A 20,278-nucleotide genomic window follows, 5' to 3' on the forward strand; every position below is an offset into this window, starting at 1 on the left:
TTTATCTTGGCTGGCTTTAAACTTTGATCTTCAGATTTAGCCTCCTGAGTGGGTAGGAAGCTAGGATTACAGGCATGAACCATCAGTGCCTAGCTCAGATTTTCTATTTCTTATTGAGTCAATTTTATCAGTGTTTTCCATGAATCTGCTATTATCAAGGCTGAGATAGTCTTAATATTTGTTACACTGTAAAAACATTTTCAGTTAAGATTGGTAGAAATGCTTGATTGATTCTTGATTTTAATAACTCTCCCCCTACCCCTTACCCCCCTTCCCCCATTCAGGAAGGCTACCTAAGTCTGGTTTTTGTTCTGTTTTGTTTTGCTTTTGTTAACAACTAGCAGACTTTCTCCAGGAAAAATTAAATCCACTGTATGCTTTAAAAATATAGAAAATTGGACTGGAAGGTGGCTCAGTGGTAGAGTGCTTGCCTTGCATGCATGAGGCTCTGGGTTCAATTCCTCAGTACCACATAAGCAGAAAAAGCTGGAAGTGGCTCTGTGGCTCAAGTGGTAGCGCACTAGCCTTGAGCTGAAGAGCTGAGAGACAGTGCCCAAGCCGAGATATAATTTTATTTGAGTAAGTACACAGAATTGGGATAGATGGGGAGAATGATGTAAGGCATGATACAGATCAAACTGCAGTGCACTCAAACTGACATGTTGTATTAAGAAAATAAATCAAAAATAAAAATAAAGGCTGGGTGCCGGTGGCTCACGCATGTAATCCTAGCTATTCAGGAGGCTGAGATCTGAGGATGGTGGTTCAAAGACAGCCTGGGCAGGAAAGTCTGTTAACCACCAGAAAACTGGAAGTGGTGCTTCCTGTAGCTCAAATGTTAAAGAACTTGTCTTGAGCTGAAGAGTTGAGGGACAGCACCCAGGCCCAGAGTTCAAGCCCCATGACTGACAAAAATAAAAATAAAAATAACAATGAAAACATATCCATATCATCTCTCAATATATACACATATATGTATCTACATATATGTATCTATTTACAAATATGTATATATTCATATATATGTATCTACACTTATTTTATATGTAGATATAACTATGTGGTTAGAATGCTTTCATTCATATATATACAATGAATGAAATTTCATGCAGCCATGAAATTTCCAATATAGCCCTTATGGCGACTTGTACAATTAGCATTTGGATCAATACAGCAGTCACTTCAGAGTTCTCAAACTTCAAAATCTGTATAGTGATTTATACAACTTGTTAGTACATATTATATGCCCCATTTTGATCTCTTAACACCCTAAACACACTTTAGAATAAAAATTAAACAAGAGATATGCACAAGGGATTGTTTTGTGAAAATCAATATGTATGTTATAAAGCTAATTTAACAAAGAAATGAAAAACTTCAAGGCTTATCCACTGGAGTAGCTAGGACTATCCGTAAGAAATTCAAAAATCAAACAAATCCCCCAGCGATATTTCTATTACTGATACTATGTTTTCAAATTTAGAAGATATTAACTACAAAAGCTATAAAAGATAGTAGAAATTAGCATTATTGAAAATAATATTAATGATATGAGGGGAAATTTAAAACCAATGAAGTGATTTCAGAGTTAACGTATATACTGTAACTTAGCAAACATGAAGCTATTTCCTCCATTTATGCTTATATAGTACAGTCCAGCATGGAATAGACATTAACAAAATGATAGTTTCTAAATCCTGTGAAGAGCAACAAAATATCACTGATTTGGAGTTGTGTCACACATGGTAACAAAGGCTACCAAGGGTGTGCTTGATGCTAGGGAGGATTTTTTTTTCTTTTGCACCAGTTCTGGGATTTGAACTCAAGGTATGTCCCTTAGCTTTTTCACTGGTCTAGTATTCTACCCCTTGAGCTCCACTTCCAGCTTTTTGGCAGTTTGTTGGTAGACAAATGTCTCACAGACTTTCCTGCAATCCTCAGACTCCTGAGTAGCTAAGATTATAGCTATGAGCCATTGGTGCTCAGCTTAGGGAGGAAGTTTGAGAAAGGCTGGCTGGGTGGATCAATCTGGGGCTGCCTGATCATAAACAAAAATGCTATTTCAAATCTACAGTGCAAAAAGGGGTTGGGGGTATGGCCAAGTAATTGCCTAGCAATCATGAAGCCCTAAATTCAATTCTCAGTACTGCCACAAAGAAACCTCTCACCCACCCCTCTGTGTGTGTGTGTGTGTGTGTGTGTGTGTGTGTGTGTGTGTGTGTGTGTGTGTGTGTGTGTGTGTGTGTGTACAGACAAACTATCAGAAGTAGTTGGGGAGGAGGTAGGAAGGTGAGGTAGGGAAGAAGGTGGTTAGGGAGAGGCTGGCTAATGGGCACAAAATAGCAGTTCAAATTCAGAACAAGCTCCAGTGTTCTGGAGCACCTAAAATGACTAACAATAAACTAGTACCTATTCAAAAAGCTAACTGGGAGAGAGAGAGTGAAGAGGCGATATTGTCCACAAAGAAATATACTCTTTACCTGCCTTATGTAACTGTAACTTCATTGTATATCAACTTTATAATAGCAATAAAAATTTAAAAAATAAGGCAAATAAGCTACAAGGAGGATTTTAGATATTCTAACCCCAATTAAATAAAATTTGAAGTGATAATATGCTAATTACATAGATTTAATCACTACACATTGTGTATATGCACTGAAATATCACACTCTACCCTATAAATATGTATAATTATATGTCAAATAACATTATTTTAAAAAAATAGACCAGAGGTTGGGAATGTGGCTTAGTGGCAGGGTGCTTGCCTAGCATGCATGAAGCTCTGGGTTCAATTCCTTAGTACCACATAAACAGAAAAAGCAGGAAGTGGAGCTGTAGCTCAAGTGGTAGAATGTTAGCCTTTAGCCTTGAGCAAAAGAAGCTCAGGGACAGTGCCCAGGCTCTGAGTTCAAGCCCCAGGAGTGGCAAATTAATTAAATAAGAAAACCTAGCCCAAACTTGCTATCTCAAGGCAATCTTTCACTTCTACTGCTGGTGCCTTTCAGTTATTAGGATTAATAAAAATTCCTTTCCCATGTCCAAATTCTCTTCTTGCTTAACTTCTGGCTTAAATAATTCTAGTGAGCACTCAGAAACTTAGAAATGATGCCATCCCTCCTGAGAGTCCAGATGGATTGATTGGACCATCTGGAAGGGGCTGTGATCAGGAATGAACACCCTTGACCCACAGGAAGGAACTTGAAGTAGCTTCTGTCCATCTATCCAAGCTGTTCTAATCCATGGCAGCCCCTTACAATCAGCTCAAGTCTAAAGAAAAACAATACAACTCCTATACCTATGAAACACTAAGTCCTACCCACCAGAGATTCCTGTCTAATTGGTGTGATGGGGACCCCAGTTGTGGGTATTTTTCCAAAGCTGCTTTGGTGATTCTGATGTGGATTAGGCTTTCCTTAGGGACTTCTGCATTTCTTCCCCCTACATCCTTTTAAATTCTCATCGTTAAGAAACAATGACAATAAGATGGCCTTAACTTTTCATTTTGATAATCCTTGAACTAGAAAAAGGAAACAAGTTAAAATTAATGAATTCAGCAAACATTATTCAAACTACTACAGTCAAAGGCTGTGCTTCAGATGGAAACACAGGTTGCAGAGTTGATAGTAGCATTCACCATTTGGTGAGGAAATGGGGATTGGGAGGACAGTGACATGACGCCACCTTGTGGACATATGGATTCTAGCAAGATTCTAACAACAGGATGGAGGCATCTGCTGGTTCATTTGTTACTGCTGAGTCTTGAAGCAATTAGTCAGATAGTTTGAAAGGGGTTAAAAGTTTATTCAAGCAATCAACCAAAACAAAGACACTTGGCCAAATTGTCAGAAAAACAATTCATACTCAGCTGGAGCTTTACCACTTGAACCACTCCCCCAGTCCATAGAAAAACAATTCTATTTTTATTAGTCGTGGTGCTTGAACTCTAGGCCTGGGCACTGTCTCTCAGCTCTTCAGCTCAAGGTGAGCACTCTGCCTTTTGAGCCACAGTGCCACTTCCGGTTTTCTAGTGGTTTATTGGACAAGGCTCACGGACATTCCTGCCCAGGCTAGCTTTGAACCCTGATCCTCAGATCTCAGCCTCCTGAGTAGCTAAAATTACAGGCATGAACCACTGGCGCCTGGTTAAAGAAAAACAATTCTTTAACAGTATTGTGATGAAAATTATGACCACAGATGTCTTCAAGAAAGTCAAGGCAGCAAAAATTAAAAAAAGAAAGAAAAGAAAAGACATTTTCCCCTTTGTGACTTGACTATAAGAAGTAAGCAGTGTCCTTTCAAATCCATCCCTGTTCATCAAGAGTAATTTTTGCAATGTATGCTTGCCTTCATTGTGCACAGACTCACTGCTGGGCTCACTGGAACTCATGCCACACAGAACACCCTGCAAAACTGTTATAAATGGCATTTTTCTCTTGCAGGCTCAAGCTCAAGTGCTTCAGTTTGTTTAGTTTTTCAGCTGAGAAATTACAAAAATGGAGTCCCAGTCTGCTCCCAAATAACTCTTTCATGATTTTTGGTGGCTATGTTCTTTTACTGGTCACTCTTTGTTTTGGTGGTTTCTAAAGCAAGGGCCAACATTCCTTTCAAAAGGCTAATCTGATTGTTGAGCCAGTTGTTGAATGAATCATAATGAGCCCAGGTCCAGCAACTCAGACATAGTACAGTCCATGAAGCTATAGTAGCATTCGCATGGTTTGGCTTTTTTTTTTTTTTCTGTTATTTTTTTTCCTTTTTCTTTTCTTTTCTTTTTTTTTTCCTTTTTTTTTTTTTTTTTTTTTTTTTTTTTTTTTTTGGTACCAGTACTTGGGCTTGAACTCAAAGCCTCAAGCTAGTGTTTGGTTTTTTGCTGGTTAATTGGAGATAAGTCTCTTGATTTGTCTGCCAGGGCTACCTTCAAATTGTAAACCTCAGACTTCAGTCTCCTGTGTAACAAGGATTACAGGTGTGAACTATCAGTACCTGGTCTTTGCGCGTTCGTAAATATTACCTTGACAGTCAAATGCAAGCTCAGAGCCCATTAATCACAGACCAGCAAAAATGTTTGTATGTGACTCTCACTATAACCAGAAGGGAGATGGTATGACCTAGTCTTCAGGTGAGAAAAAAAATGGTATTAGATCCCATGTTGTAGTGGTTATTCTGCCTGGGTGGGACCTGGGGTCAGCAGTCCCACATCACAGCTGTCTACAAGAACCCAACCTTTCTCATATTAAAACAATTAACCCAGTTCATGTAAATCATCTTGTTTTTTAAGAGATGCAACATTCACAGGTATCTACAAAGTTCTACTACGTGCTTTATATGTGATGCCACATTTCAAAAAAGTGAGTTTTTTTCACTTCCTCTACTCCAAGATGAAGGAAAGATTGCTTAGTGATTATGGTGTCCCCTTGATTCATGGTGAGAGAGCTGGGGTCCATAGTCAGGTGGAGGTCATTTTTGTGAACACACTGACCTAGCTACTGAATCTGGCTCTTAATCACTGAATTCTTGGGATGCTCCAGACAAATCATGTAGCACATTTAGACTGCATGTGCTTAGGATTCTCATTTGTGAGGATAAGGAGTATGGGAAGGGATGGGAAGGGGACACAACGAGGAAGCAACAATGCTTGATAAGAAATGTATTCGTTATCTGCCCATGTAATTGTAACTCCTCTGTACGGTATTCTCACAATAAAAAAAATAAAATTAAAAAGAAAAGAAAGCTAACACACCTCTCATTACCTGGAGTGAAGATTAAATAAGAAAGCACACAGGGTGTGAATGTCTGATGAAGGCTAAGCAAAAGCCATCACCAAGCCAGCTGGATTTCTTCTATAGAAGGAAGAAACTTTCAGTGCTCCAAATTCTTAGTCCTGAATGAATACTTTATTATAATAATATCTTGAGGAAAGAAATCCAGTCCCTAATTACAGAACAGCTACATGAATTGGGATGGAACTCCGGAACCCTCAGCCCACTTCCTGAGTAGTCTTGTCAGTGCTCTGAGGATCTCTCCCACTCCACCTCCCAGGCCCTGCTCAGCCCGCTCCAGGGTATACCAAACCAAGCTCTCTGAGGAGAGTGTAGAGGCTCTTAACTCACACACCCACCTTGGTTCAACACAGCCAGGGCCCCCTGCCCATGAAAAAGGATTAGAAAAGCTATTGAGGTGGTTTGAAATGAACCCAGGCAGAAGAGTCTATGAGACTGTTTTCAGATAGCCACTGCAAAGCAAGCTTGGAGTACAGTGTCAGCTGATTGAGTGTAGGGCTCTGTTCAAACCCTAGCTGCACCAAAAAGAAATGAACAACAGGCCACCTATTGCCAGAACACTTGATTCTGCAGGTTATTAAGACAGGCTTGCCCACCCCCTCCCAACTAGATTTCTCTTTTGAAGACCCATACAAAGTCCAGGGGCAGTCATAATGCATCACCTAAGAACGAAGTCCCAAGCTGGTCCCCAGAATCTATACTAATAAACCATGATACATCAAGTCACTTTACTGAGAGCTTTCAGTAACTTTATCTATCTAATACAAAGCATCCATGTGTGGAAAACAGCATGCTTAAGTTACAAATGGCTCCAAAGGAACAAGGAGGTCTCTCCTTCCATTTTCTTGGAGTATTTATATTCATGAAGCAAAGCAAGTGATATTATATTTGACTGAGCTAATTTGGTTTTGGGGCCACCTGATCCAGGTTGGTTTTCAGTTTATCACAGTATTATCTACCAAGAAAGAAGCTGCAAGTGCATCGACCCATGCAGGATGCCTTGCTAAGTATCAAGACAAAGAAACCACTGTATAACTGATTTGTGTGTCTCCAGAGAGAGTTTCCCCATCTGCCTACAGTTACCCCTTGATCTTGGCCTTCTTCACATTTATAGCCATTTGCAATAGCTTTAAAAAGTGGGGGGGGGGCTGTCCAGTAAGCTAGCAATGGGGACATACTGGGGAATAAAACAATACTCAGATCCTCTTAAGCCTTGGCTACAGTATGCACAGATATACGCAGAGAGTGGGTGACACAGTGGTCAGGGCTTCTGCTCACATGGAAGTGGCATTTGGGGCAGAAGTCGGGTAAGGTGAGGAGGGAGTTTCAAAGATAGTAAGGAAGGCAGTGCCACTGTGGCAAAAGTGAGTGAGTACAGGAGATTAAGAGTGTGAATATGATGTGGAGGGAGCAATGTTAATCTAGGGGTGTCAGTGAAGTCTTTCCAGGGGTGAGTAGGGTGAAGTAAAGATGATATTCTAGTCTCAGCCCCTGTAGTGGCCTTGGGATGAAAGTAGGGACACTGTAATCATGCTGAAGGAGAGAATTCTCTCGAAGATCCAGCAGAGGGGCTCAAGGCTGGTAAGGTAGGCCTGATTGCAAGGATTTGTTGACTCCAGAACACAGGGAGCAAGACTCCAGTTTGCATTCCTGAACAATTGTTCCTGTTTGTTTTGGGGGTATGGTTGTGGGTATAAAAAACAAGGAAGGTGGGAAGCCTGGGCAGGTATTGTGGCTGTCTTCTTTCTCATTTCCTGTTCTTTAAACTCCATTCTCCTCCACCAGGATGACAGTGTAGCACTGACTGAAAACTAGTTAGGTGTGTGATCTTTTTCTTCCTAATATGCAAACTCCTATTTTTATAAAACCAGTGTACTGGTTATCAGACTATTTTAATTACCCAAGGGTACCATATTTTCTGCAGCTAAATTATAACCCAAAGGATAGTACAAATTATAACAATTAAAATGAAACCAAATGTAAGTTTAACACATCAATTTAATCATATCTGTGATAATTTCACTGTATCATATATGGTCTTATATAACATATATGGTATTAGAAAGATCTAAATCTCTGCTGAATGATAAGCATAATCTGAAATGCCTTGTTTCTTTAATAATTTTTAATAGCTTTAATAGCTCTAAAATTTTGATGGCTTTAATACTCTGGCTTCATTCCCCTACCCAGATAGTTACCAGAACTCCAAGCTTGAACCTGCCCACGGACATTTTCAAGCATATATATTCTAAGCACACCAGCTATGACTTGGAATATACAATAAGACAGAGTCAAACTTCTCATCTTTTTTTTTAAGGAACTGTAAAAACAAATTTAATCAGATTAATATTACCTCTTTTCTATCTTAGTTTCAAGATCAGTTACTAATATAGCTTGTAACAAAGTCACATGATATAGCTTTATTTAAAAGAATATTTTTCTATGTTTTAAGTATTTTATTTTTCTATAAAATGTCTATATATTACACTGGAAAATATAATATATGCTAAAAGGATCAGTAAAATGCAAAACATTAATAAATATGAAATATAAACTAAATATATAATATAAAATATGCTAAATCATGCATGACATACCAAGAAATAATTATTGCTACCATATGTGTCTGTTCCTTTTATTCCTATTTTTGCCTGTGTTTTAAGCACTTATAACTCATGATACTATAATTTCTTTTTTTTCATTTTTTTAATTGTGAAAATACTGTACAGAGGAGTTACAGTTACATGGGCAAGATGAGTACATTTCTTATCAAGCATTGTAGCCTCCTCCTTTGTTTCCCCTTCCCATCCCTTCCCATCCTCCTCCAGCCCCCCAAACTTCTCATCTTAACAATCAGTTTTCCCCTACCCCTAGTCTCTACTTCCTTAGGAATCTTACCTTTAACCTGGGAGTCAGAGGTGATTCTGCTAAGGAGAATTTGCCCATCTAAGGGGCCTGACCTCACCCTCTCATTTCCTCACCTTTGAGACTTTTCTGTTTTTCTCTTAAAAACATGAGTTTCTCCTCCATCATTAAGGGGCTGGGTGGGGGGAGTTACTTTTCTCTCTTGAAACTCCTCACATCTTTTTTTCCTTCTAATTGCTGCCACGGTCCTGAAAGTGCCATCCTTGGCTCTCCTATATCAGTCACACTCCACACACTCACGCACGCCCATGGTTCTACCTATTGCTCCCAAAGGTCTGGGGCTTTCCAAATCTCAGAGAAGAGAAGTACCAAGTGGCAAGATGACCTGAAGTCACAGGTGTGAAGGAGCAAAGTGTGATACTGTCTAGGAGAATGGATTCATTTTCCCTACCCATTAAATAATTTAAAGGCAGAAAAGTGTTTAAACAGTAAGTTTATGTGGAAGTGAAAGAAAAGCCATGAATAAAAGAGTAAACTACCAATCTACCAGTGCTTGCCTAGATGCTTTTATTATGATTTGAAAATATATTAAAATGCCTAGAAAAAAAGCTACAGTGTCACATTAGTTAAAATTTCTCATAGGATTTAGCAATGAAAACCACTAAATGCCTTTCCATAGGCCATCCCTAATAAAACATATTTTGTTTTATTGGACACCTATTTGGACACAAATCTTGGATAATACAATGTAAATATTCAACAAGTTTACTTGATACTTGATCCCCTACCAATGGTTCTTATACTAAGATCCAGAAAATTATTCAAGTCGCTCCTACATTGATGTTACCCATTCAGAGTAATGGGAAGTGTGAGAAAAGCCATCTTTTCTATCAGAATGGGTTGCTTCCTTTCTATCAATCTTGTAATAATTATTTTTCTAAAAACCTCCTTTAGCCAGATGGCTGGGCCCTTGTTGATTAAATTTTAGTTACATCCTATTCCTGCTATGCCCAAATGAACATGCCTTGTTCCTGTTAATTGAGCCATGTTATGTTGCAGGTTGTGACCCTGAGCTTGTTCAATCTGAGCACAACAGGTGTGCTGCATTAATGATAAAAGGGGAGCAACCTGCCTGCTCTGTGTGCTTGCCTGCCAGATTTTAGTTCACCCTTCTGCAGAAGTAAACTTTGCCTTGCTGAGTTCCATTCAAGTTGGTGTCCTCATTGTCCTTAGGTTGGTGTCTAGCATTCTGAAGCATATCTACTTGCCTGCCAGATTTTAGTTCACCCTTCTGCAGAAGTAAACTTTGCCTTGCTGAGTTCCATTCAAGTTGGTGTCCTCATTGTCCTTAGGTTGGTGTCTAGCATTCTGAAGCATATCTACTGGCAGCAGCCCTGTGTGAGGAGACCTGTGTGAGGACTTGGTGTTGCAACCAAGTTCTGAGAAAAGTTGGAACCAAAGGTCAAAGTTGGAGTTCTCTAGTCCAAGCATCGGGATTTTTGAGTTTTCCAAAGTGAGAGAAAAAGGGATTGTAGAAGAACTCTGGGCTTTGTTTATGTAGGAAGATACTGAGTTCCACACAAAGGAAAGACTTTGCTTGAGCTCTCAATTTTGTCTTCAAGGATATATTAAGGATATATTCATCTTTCAAAAGTAGAATTATGGTCAACCTCATTTTTAGAGCTGTTGACTTCCAGTGAACTGACAATGGATCTTTGGGAAGTCTTCAGGGCCATCCAGTATGGCTCACCTGTCTCTCTGTCTACTTCCAGGTAAATACATTGGTTGAGGTGCTAGTTTAGCTCTGGGGCTGCAAGAACGGAAAACCAAGGGTTTTGGCTTGAGTTGAGAGAAGGAAGAAGAGTCAGGACACAGGGATGGGACTTAGCAGAGTGCCACCAGCAAAGCACAAGAGATCCATACTGCTTCACACAGTGCCACAAAACAGTCTCCTTTGTAATGTTTGTGAAATGCTAAGCAAAAATAATGTGCCTTCTCCCATGGTGAAGGGTGATAGTCACACATACAGCCCTCTGAGAGAGCTGTGCTCTTAACATTCCCCTAGTACTCATCACAATGTTTTGCTTCCTCAAAATATACAGCCTCCAAATTCTGAGCATAGAATTTTTTTGACTGCAGTTGGGAAATATAAGCAAAAGATTGGACAAGCACAGGCTGACAGACAGCACTGGTGATTGATGTGTTCAATTTTGAAGCCTTTCTGCCTACATCTTCTAGGTGATACATGTCAGTGATTTTTCCCCCCCTCTAAGTCTCATATTTCAAACTGCATTCTTCCACAGAGATCACGGGCATCATTTCATGTCACCCACAGAACATGAGTCACTTCATGGTAAAGCAGCATTTTATTCTAATTTAATTCACTTGGTTGGTCAAGGAATAAAAATTTGAAACATAGTTATACCAAAGTTAGTAACTGCTTGGAAAACCAGCAATCCAATTTTATATTTTAGCTATGTAAAGCACCAAGTTTATCAATAAGCATTAAAATGATTTTAAATAATTACTCAAGTTATCAATAAACATGATGTATTTAAACATCAATGAGTCTTCCACAGAGAGGCACCAAAAGGGAAACAAGGGCCAGGCCCAGTTCCTACCATTGAAGCCTCCAAGCTTCTTGCTCCATTCATTACCTTAGATAAAAGAATAGAGAGGAAGCGGTGCTGTGGCTCCAAGCGACAGAGCAGTAGTTTGGAGCAAAAAAAAATCTCAGGGGCAGTGCCCAGGCCCTGAGTTCAAGCCCTACAACAGACCAAAAAGAAAAAAAAGGCTAGAGAAAGGTCAACATTTTCTTCTTTCCTTCATCCTCTTTCTTTCTCTCTCCCTCCCATCTTCCTTTCCTTCCTTCCTTCCTTTCCTTCTTTCTTTTCTTCCTTCTTTCTTCTCCCTCCCTACCTTCCTTCTCTCCCTCTCTTCCTCCCCTTTCTCCCTCCCTCCCTCCCCCTCTTCCTTCCTTCCTGCCTGCCTTCCTGCCTTCCTTCCTCTCATCCTTCTTTTTCTTCTGTTCTTTTCTTCCTTTTTTCCTTTCTCTTTCCTTCTTTTTCTCTTCCTTTTCCTTCCCTCCTTTCTTTCTTCCTTGTCTTCCTTTCTTTTCTTCCCTTCCTCCCTCCTTCCCTTCCTTCCTTTCTTTTTTTCTTCTCTTTCTTTTCCTTTTTCCCTCCCTTTTTCTCTTTCTTCCTCCCTTTTTCTCTTTCTTTCTGCTGGTACCAGAGCTTGAACTCTCACCCCAAATTCTCCTGTCTTCCTTCTTTCCCCATGGCTGATTCTCTACTATGTGAGCTATACCTCCATGTCCAGATTCTTGTTAGTTAAATGGAGATAACTCAGAATTTGTCTGCCCAGGCTAGTTACAAACTGCAACTTTCAGATCTCAGTTTCCTGCATAGTTAAGAGTTACAGGTATAAGCTAGCAGCGCACATGCACGCGTGCGTGCGTGTGAGTGAGCGTGTGTGTGTGTGTGTATGTGTGTGTGTGTGTGTGTGTGTGTGTGTGTGTGTACTACAGCTTGAACCCAGGGCCTGGGTACTGTCCTTAGATTTTTTTGGTTCAAGGCTGGCATCTACCACTTGAGCCACAGCTCCACTTCCAGCTTTTTGGTGGTTAATTGGAGCTAAGAGTCTGATGGACTTTCTTGCCAGAGCTGGCTTTGAACCACAATCCACAAATCTCAGTCTCCTGAGTAGCTAGGATTTGTAGGAGCCACTGGAGCTCAGCCAAACTCATCTTATAAACCCTCTTGTTCTGGTGCACTACTGTACATGGGCACACCTAAGAGCAACCCACTCCTCACCTGCCATGTCGATAGCAAAAGGCCTGTCCGCTCTCCAGCCAGTGTACCAGCCAACCACCTTGCCATTTTCCACCAAGGGCCGTTCGTAGCGTCGCCCACCAACCAGGCCCACTGGCCACACTGACACCTTTCGTGTGGTTCGCATCTACAAGGAGACAAAGACATGTTGTACATTTTCTTAATGAAAAATAAAGAGGAAAATAGCTTAGACCACTCAGAGGGTTGGGGATTGGAAGGGGTATACCATGGTTTCAAAAACTGAAGGTTTCCCAAGTTTTCTGCTGCTACACTGTTACCCCAGTTCACTGAGGATTGTCCTCTTGTTTGGACCACTGGCTTTGGGTTTGGAGCTCATTTATCCAGTGGTTAAAGGGTTATGGCACCAAATTTCCAAAGATTGCAAAGATCTGGTGAGCAGAGCACCTTGGATTTCTATGTCCTCCTGAGTGCCCAGACTGTGCTCCCCACACAGCAGTGCCCAGAACTCTAGTCAAGTGTTTTGGCATCACGAAACCCAATCCAGCTGTGCCTAAGGGGAACAAAAGATGGAAGCATACAGAGGAAGACAGACCTGAAAATAATGAAGATAAACTGGTTCTAAAGAAGAAAAACAGCATAAAATTAAAAAGAATAACTCATAATTCTGGGTTTGTTAGGAAGGGAACAATTAAATATGGCCATGACAATTAAGGATGGTAGCAGCAGGCTTTTCATTTCAGCTGAGCTTAGTGTTGGTTCTAGGTAAGAGAAGCAAAACTCCACAAAAGACTCAGCTGCACATTCTTTTGTTTTGTTTGTTTTTTGTGTTTTTTTTTTTTTTGCTGGTACTTAGGCTTGAACTCAAGGCTTCACATTCACTTGGCTTTCTTGCTCATTGTTGGTGCCCTACCACTTAAGCCACACTACCAGCTTAGCTTTTTGCTGCTATTTTGGAGATGCAGTCTCACAGACTTTTCTGCCCTGTGCCCTTGAACAGTGATCTCAGCTTCCTGAGGGGGTAGGATTACACATATGAGCCATGAGTACCCAGCTACATTTCATATTTCTGAGAGCAGTTCAGAGCTAAATGCTTCATTTTTCCAGAGGGCAACATGATAAAAACAAGGCAATTACTATTTGAATGGAGCATTCCTAGGAATGTTAAGTTTTACAATGTTTTTCATTTAAACAGTTAAAACACTGAAGAGATGCAGTCTGTGCAGCACCCTGAGATTCAATGTAGAAGGCTTCATCTCAGAGTTAGACATACCACTCCTCCATGTACAACCACTATCCTATGTGGAGTATCAGATATTTCCAAGGAAAATAGCACAACTATTTACAGAACTTTTGCACTTCCCCTTGGGATCTATCCTTTGTTCTGTGTCCTTTCCACTCAATCCATGTTCTTTCAGGATTCCTTAGCAGGTACTTATTTTGCTGATTATTAAAAGTATAAGAACCCTAAATATTCTATATATGAGCCCTAAAATATTCTAAATGTCTGAAAACTTCTCTCTCCCTCCCTTCTTCCATGCCCCTCCCTCCCTTTCTCCCTCCCTCTTCCTGCCTCTTCCTCTCTCTTTTTCTTTCCCTCCCTCTCTCTTGTGCCAGTTCTGGGACTTGAACTCAGGGCCTTTGGATCTCATTGGGCCTTTTTTGTTCAAGGCTAACACTCTAACACTTGAACCACACCCCACTTCTGACTTTTTGCTGGTTAATTGGAGGTAAATGTCTCATAGAATTTGTCTGCATAGCTTGGTTGTGAACCAAAATCCTCAGATCTCAGTTTCCAAAGTAGTTGTGAGCTACCTGTACTCCAAAACCTTGTTTCTTTCATAATACAAAAATTAGTAAAATACCAATTACAAAGTGAGGTGCCTGAGGTATAGCCAACAGATCAAGAATACAGGCAACAGATCAAGAATACAGACAACAGATGCAGAGACTGGGGAAAAAGAACTCTGTGACATTGTTGGTGGGGATGTAAACTAGTGCAACCAGTATGAAAGTCAGTTGGGAGATTCTCAACAAACTAAGCATAGAAATGCTCTATGATGATCCAGAGATACTACTATTGGGTATTTAACCATAATATTACATTTGAAGCTATGGTAAAGATACTTATACACCCATGTTAATTTTGCTTTACTACACTTCACCATAGCAAAAGTATGGAAACAGTCCAGATGCCATACAACAGATGAATAAATCAAGAAAATGTGAGCTGGGCACTGGTGGCTCATGCCTGTAATCCTAGATACTCATTCAGCTGAGATCTGAGGATCACAGTTCAAAGCCAGTCTGGGCAGGAAAGTCTGTGAGATTCTTTTTCTTTTCACAGCAAATACATACAATTTTACTTGTCAATAAAAATATGCATCATATTTTCTAAAGCTGATTTTAAAGGACATCCCATGCACACCTCTCTCAAAGGAAAACTGCAGGAAAATAAATGCTTCATTCTTCCAAATACACAAAAAACCAGTTTCTTCCTTTGTCTTCTGTGTTTGAGAAAGAGACGATTCTTCTTTTTTTAATATGTACTTTTTATTGTAAAGATACTTACAAAGGGTTACAGTTACATGAGTAAGGTAATGAGTACACTTCCTATTGAGCATTGTTATCCCCTCCTTTGTTTTTCCCCTATCATCCCTTCCCTTCCCACCTCCCCAACTTCCTCCCCCCACAAGCTGTAAAGTTCATTTTCAACATAATGTCTGTACATCTCATTGTCTGTGAGATTCTTATCTCAAATTAATGACCAGAAAACCAGAAGTGGAGCTGTCACTCAAAGTGGTAGAGCACTAAACTTGAGGGAAAGAGCTCAGGGGCAGTGCTTAGGCCCTGAGTTCAAGCCCCACAACAACCAACAATAATAACAAACAAGAAAGTGTGACATCTCTTTATCTGTCTGTCTATCTAAAATGGAATTTCACTAATCTATCAAAAAGAATAATATGTCATTTGTAGGGAAATGGATGGACCTAGGAAAAAATTATATGAAGCCAGACTCAGAGAGACAAAAGTACATGTTTTCTCTCATATGTACAAGTTAGATCTAAATTATAAACATATATGAAAATGTACACAGTGTTATATACAGGTATGTGCAGACTAACGATGGCATACTCCAGAGGATTCTAATAATGCAATTCCTCTGAACAAGTAACAAACAGTTTAACAAAAAGCTTGGGGAAGGTGATGCAAGGGAGGAGCAGATAGAGACAGGAAGGGTGGGTGAATATTTTTATATTCAATATACATATTAAAGAAGTACTACTAATTAGTGAGTAGAGATGGAATTGTGGAAGATGGGGGAGAATGATGGAAGGGCTGACATTTGATCAAGATGCATGTACTCATATTCTGACTTATTGAACTGAAACATTTCTGTAGAACTATTTTAAAAAAAGAACTAGAAGTGATTTACTCACTTATGAGAGTTAACAACATTAGAAAGCTAGCCTAGTCCCCAGAGGGGATTCTCTTCCTATTTATTAATGTTGGCCAGCTTCCTACGCTGTCCTCCTTTATTGTTCAATCATGACCTCCAGTTAAATGGACAAGGCTTGAATAGCAATGTTAGCCAGTCAAAGTCTTGCCCACATAAATACCCACATGTCTAATAGCTACAAAGAACACAGGAGACACTTGTGGTCTATCTCCACATCTCACAGGCTAAATGCCATTTAAACTACCCCAGAGAACTTTGTACCATTATCTCTGCAAAATGAGAGAGGTGGGTATTATGCACCTAGGTCTGGTGGCCCATACAATCAGCTTTAGGCTGCATCCCTTGGGCCCCTCCTGGAGGGATGGCTAATAGCCAGCTCTAGGGACCAAATACTTTAGAAAGTTATATGCAAGAAATAATTAGCATGTCCTTGGAGTGAACCCGGTGCTTCCATAAAGACATGCTGTTACTTCAAATCTTGTTTCCAAAGGGAAATGAAGTTCTTGATCTTTTGAAATTTGAAGTGGTTTAGGCAACCTCAAGGAGTAGGTTACATAAAGAATGTAGGAGAAAACACTGGTGGCTCAGGCCTATAATCCTAGCAACTCAAGAGGCTAAAATATGAAAATGAGATAGAAAGCAGCCCAGGAAGAAAAAATCTGCAGGACTCCTCTAAAATAACTAGCCAAAAGCAGAGCTGGGGGCATGTCTCAAATAGTAAAGGACCTAGGTCTAGAGAGCTGGAGGCTTTGACTTGAAATTCTGGCATTCCCAAAACAACAAGAAAAGGCTCTATATCGTCTGCCATGGAAACAGAAACTAAAACCAGTTTTAGCTTATGAGAATAAAATGGAAATACTGACAAGACCTAGAGTTGATGATGATGTAGAATAACTAGATTTCTAAATGATGGGCATTTAAAAAGCTCCAACTGCTTGTAAAAGAAAGCAATATGGTTTAAGAATTCTTGTATTATGACCTAGTAATCCCAGACCTGAGAAAAATGAAATGAAAAGCACATGCTTTAAAAAACTTGTACCTAAATCTTCACAAAACGCTTTATTCATAATAGACAAAAGCTGGAAAATAATCTAAATGTATGTAAATTTGCAAGATAAACTGTGATATATACCTGCAATGGATTGCTACTCAGAAAGAAAATAAACAATTGATACCCCAAATAGCATGGCTGAGTCGCAAAAAATAATATTGACTGGAAGAAGCCAGATAAAATGCTGCATACTATGTAATCCTACGTATATGAAAATCTTAAACAGGCATACTTAATCATCTCTCATAATTGAAAGCAGATCAGAAGCTTGGAAGAAGAACTATTGGGGATTACTATGTAAGATTATAAATTTGATAATATTCAGTAAACTGAATTTTTACTCTTAGGTAAATTGTACTTCAATGAGGTTCATTAACAAAAGCAAAATATGTAGAAGGTTCTAATATAAACTCATAAGGTCTAGAAAAATTATTACTTCAATAGCAATAAAACACCCATCATCCTCATTAGTCCTCATTACAAGAAGCAAGATTCCTGGACAAGTGGTTGATTCTACATCAGGCACAAGGAAAGCACAAGTGAGTCTAGAATATCACTTATAAATTTTTTTTTACATTACAAATCTCATCTATGCTTAGGAAACAAATAACATTACAGTTAGTGACTATATTCTAAGGAGAGGAAGTAAGTTTGAAAAGAAGTCCACCTGGGAGTTTCTGTTGATGACTTCTCAGATAAAAAGGCCGATTTCCACCTTTCCTTCCCTAAGCTCTCCTTCACGGCAAGATAAACTTTCACAAGCCAGCCCCCGCCATCTCTGGAGGTGGGTGCTGACAGACTGCTTGCTCTGCAGATGTAACTTATAAATTTTTTTAAAAAGCAAGGCAGTGCTCAGACAAACAAAAACAAGGTCCGAAGATAGAGGCTGGTAACTGGAGGATCAAAAAGAACAGTATGGATGAGATAAAACCAGGAAGAACAGTATGGATAGGATGAAACCACCAGGAGAGGTCCAGGACAATTGTGGCTAAGCAGCAGAATGCCTGCTTGGCAGTGAAAGGCCCTGAGTGCTTATCCCAGCACTGCCAAGAAAACTTTCAAAAGTATTTCAAATTTATTTTTATTTTTTTGGTGCCAGTACTGGGGCTTGAACTCAGGACCTTGTGTTCTTACTTGACATTTTCTCTCTGGGCCAGAGCTCTACCTCTTGAGCTACATCTCTGCTTTTGATTTTTTGCTGATTAAATGGAGATAAGAGTCTCACAGATTTGTCTGTCCAGGGTGGCTTAGAATCACAATCCTCAGATCTTATCCCCTTGAGTAGCTAGGGTTATGGCTGTGAACCACCAGTGCCCAAATACAGTCCTACAAGTCCACACATAGCTAATGGAACTAGGAAAACTTGAGGTGGGGTTCAGTTAGAGGGACAGGGGAGGATGATGGAAGGGGTGACATTGATCGGGATGCATTGCACTTATAACTTGGTTTGTTGAGCCATAATCTCTTTGCTCAACTACTTAGAAATAATAAAAATATAACTTAAAAAAGCAAAACACATAGGAGGGGTGGACCCACAGTCTATGGATATATATATATATATATATATATATATAATATTAGTTATTCTTGTTAAAAAGTTTCTAGGAAACAAAGTACCCACATGGCCTCAAAGTACTATCCTGTAGCTGCACTATGTACCAATGGCCTGGGGCAAATACACTTTCTTTTTTAAAAATATATATTTTTTATTGTAAAGATACTGTATAGAGGGGTTACAGTTACATTAGCAAGGTGATGAGTCAATTTCCTACCGAGCATTGTTATGGCTTCTTTTGTTTTCCCCCTACCATCCCTTTCCTCCCTACCTCCCCGACTCCTACCCTGCCCCACCCACCCATCCACCCCTCCACCGGCAAAGTTGTAAAGTTGGTTTTCAACATAGTGTCTTGTACATCTTGTTGTTACAATGGGTCATCCTGTATCCTTGTTTCAGCAGGCAAATGCACTTTCACTGTGACAGTCATGACAGCCACTCCCTGCCTGCTTGGCCTCTCAGCACACAGGAAATGCCTGGCAGTGTGTGATGCCCAGTTGGAGGCAGTGGAAGGAAGACCATGCCACATTGTGTTGTCCTTGCATAAAAATTTTGGTTAATATAATCATGAAGACACAGATGACTCCTGGGAAGACTGAGCAGCAGAATGCAGGTGTGCATGCTTGTGTGGGTAAACTTAACAACCCCAAACCATTAACAATTAATTTTCTATTTTCCTCAAGATTTCTGGGAAAATTGTGACTGTTACACAAAAGAATCTGAGCGTATAATTATTACATACTGAAAAACAGCTCTTGTGACAATATTGGGAAAGAAGAACAGAAAGAGCTATTGCCTAGCAGGTTTTCCCCACCCACAGGAGCTTCTCTCCTGCCATCGATGTTAAAATATATTCTTAAGCAAAATAAGGCAGATGAGCTTTGTTTACTTAATGAGTCCTTATGCAGATCTGTGTATTTTAGTAAAATTCTATGCTTATTGAAAATATGAATATAATTGATATCCAATGTCAATGTTAATCTTCATGTGGATATTAAAAAAGAAAATAGTTATTTAAGAGGCAGACATGGGGAAGAAACCATGGACAGAAGCCATCCTGGATCCATTTCCCCCCAAAATCTGAAAGAACCTATCTCAACCAATAAAAGCTGGGTGAAGTGTATGCACATGTCAGCCCAGCTAGATGGGAAGCATACGTAGTATAACAGGTGAGCCAGTTTCAGTAAAAACACAAGATCCTATTAAAAAATAATAAAAGCTAAAATGGCTGGGTTGTGTGTATAGAGTGTAGCGCAAATGACAGAGTACTGTCTAGTAAGCACAAAGCCACAAAAAGGGAAAGCTTTACATAAAATTAAAATTATATCTAAATTATCCTTAGGTATGTAGAATATTTCTGTAAAAGACCATATCTAATATATTCCAATATTTTAAAGCAATTTCTCTCTTAATTTTAATTTTATTTATTTTGAGACAGAGTGGCATGAGGCTGGATTTGAACTTGGACCCTCCTGCCTCAGTCTCCTGAGTGCTGGGATTACAGATGTTTACTCACTTCTACTATCAAAGTGTCACCTTTAACTTTGATTCTTTCCCATACATTTCCTGAGGTATATCAAAGGTTCTGAGGATGCATTACATCTATGGCAGTGTGTCCACCATGTAACAGACAGGCTCATCCAACTGTACATACAATGCACTTGGTATGGGATCAGAGGGTTCTAAATAACATCAAAGAGCTAGTATCATTCATTCATTGGACTTTCTATTTAATAAGTAAGCTCAGATACTTCAGGAAAGTTATAAACCAACACA

The 20,278-nt window shown here is 39.6% G+C and overlaps 1 protein-coding gene across 1 annotated transcript in view; it reads right to left on the bottom strand.

Annotated features, from left to right (window-relative positions):
* Positions 1-20,278, bottom strand: part of B3gat2 (beta-1,3-glucuronyltransferase 2) — a 53,067-nt gene that overhangs the window by 10,120 nt on the left and 22,669 nt on the right. Inside the window, exon 2 of the mRNA XM_070012183.1 lies at positions 12,461-12,605. Within this exon, the coding sequence (XP_069868284.1) occupies positions 12,461-12,605 (145 nt within the window). The remainder of the gene's footprint in view (positions 1-12,460; positions 12,606-20,278) is intronic.

This window comes from Dipodomys merriami, unplaced genomic scaffold (genome assembly GCF_024711535.1).
Source record: "Dipodomys merriami isolate MVZ:Mamm:240054 unplaced genomic scaffold, mDipMer1.0.p SCAF_89, whole genome shotgun sequence".
In the NCBI taxonomy this organism is placed as follows: Eukaryota; Metazoa; Chordata; class Mammalia; order Rodentia; family Heteromyidae; genus Dipodomys; species Dipodomys merriami.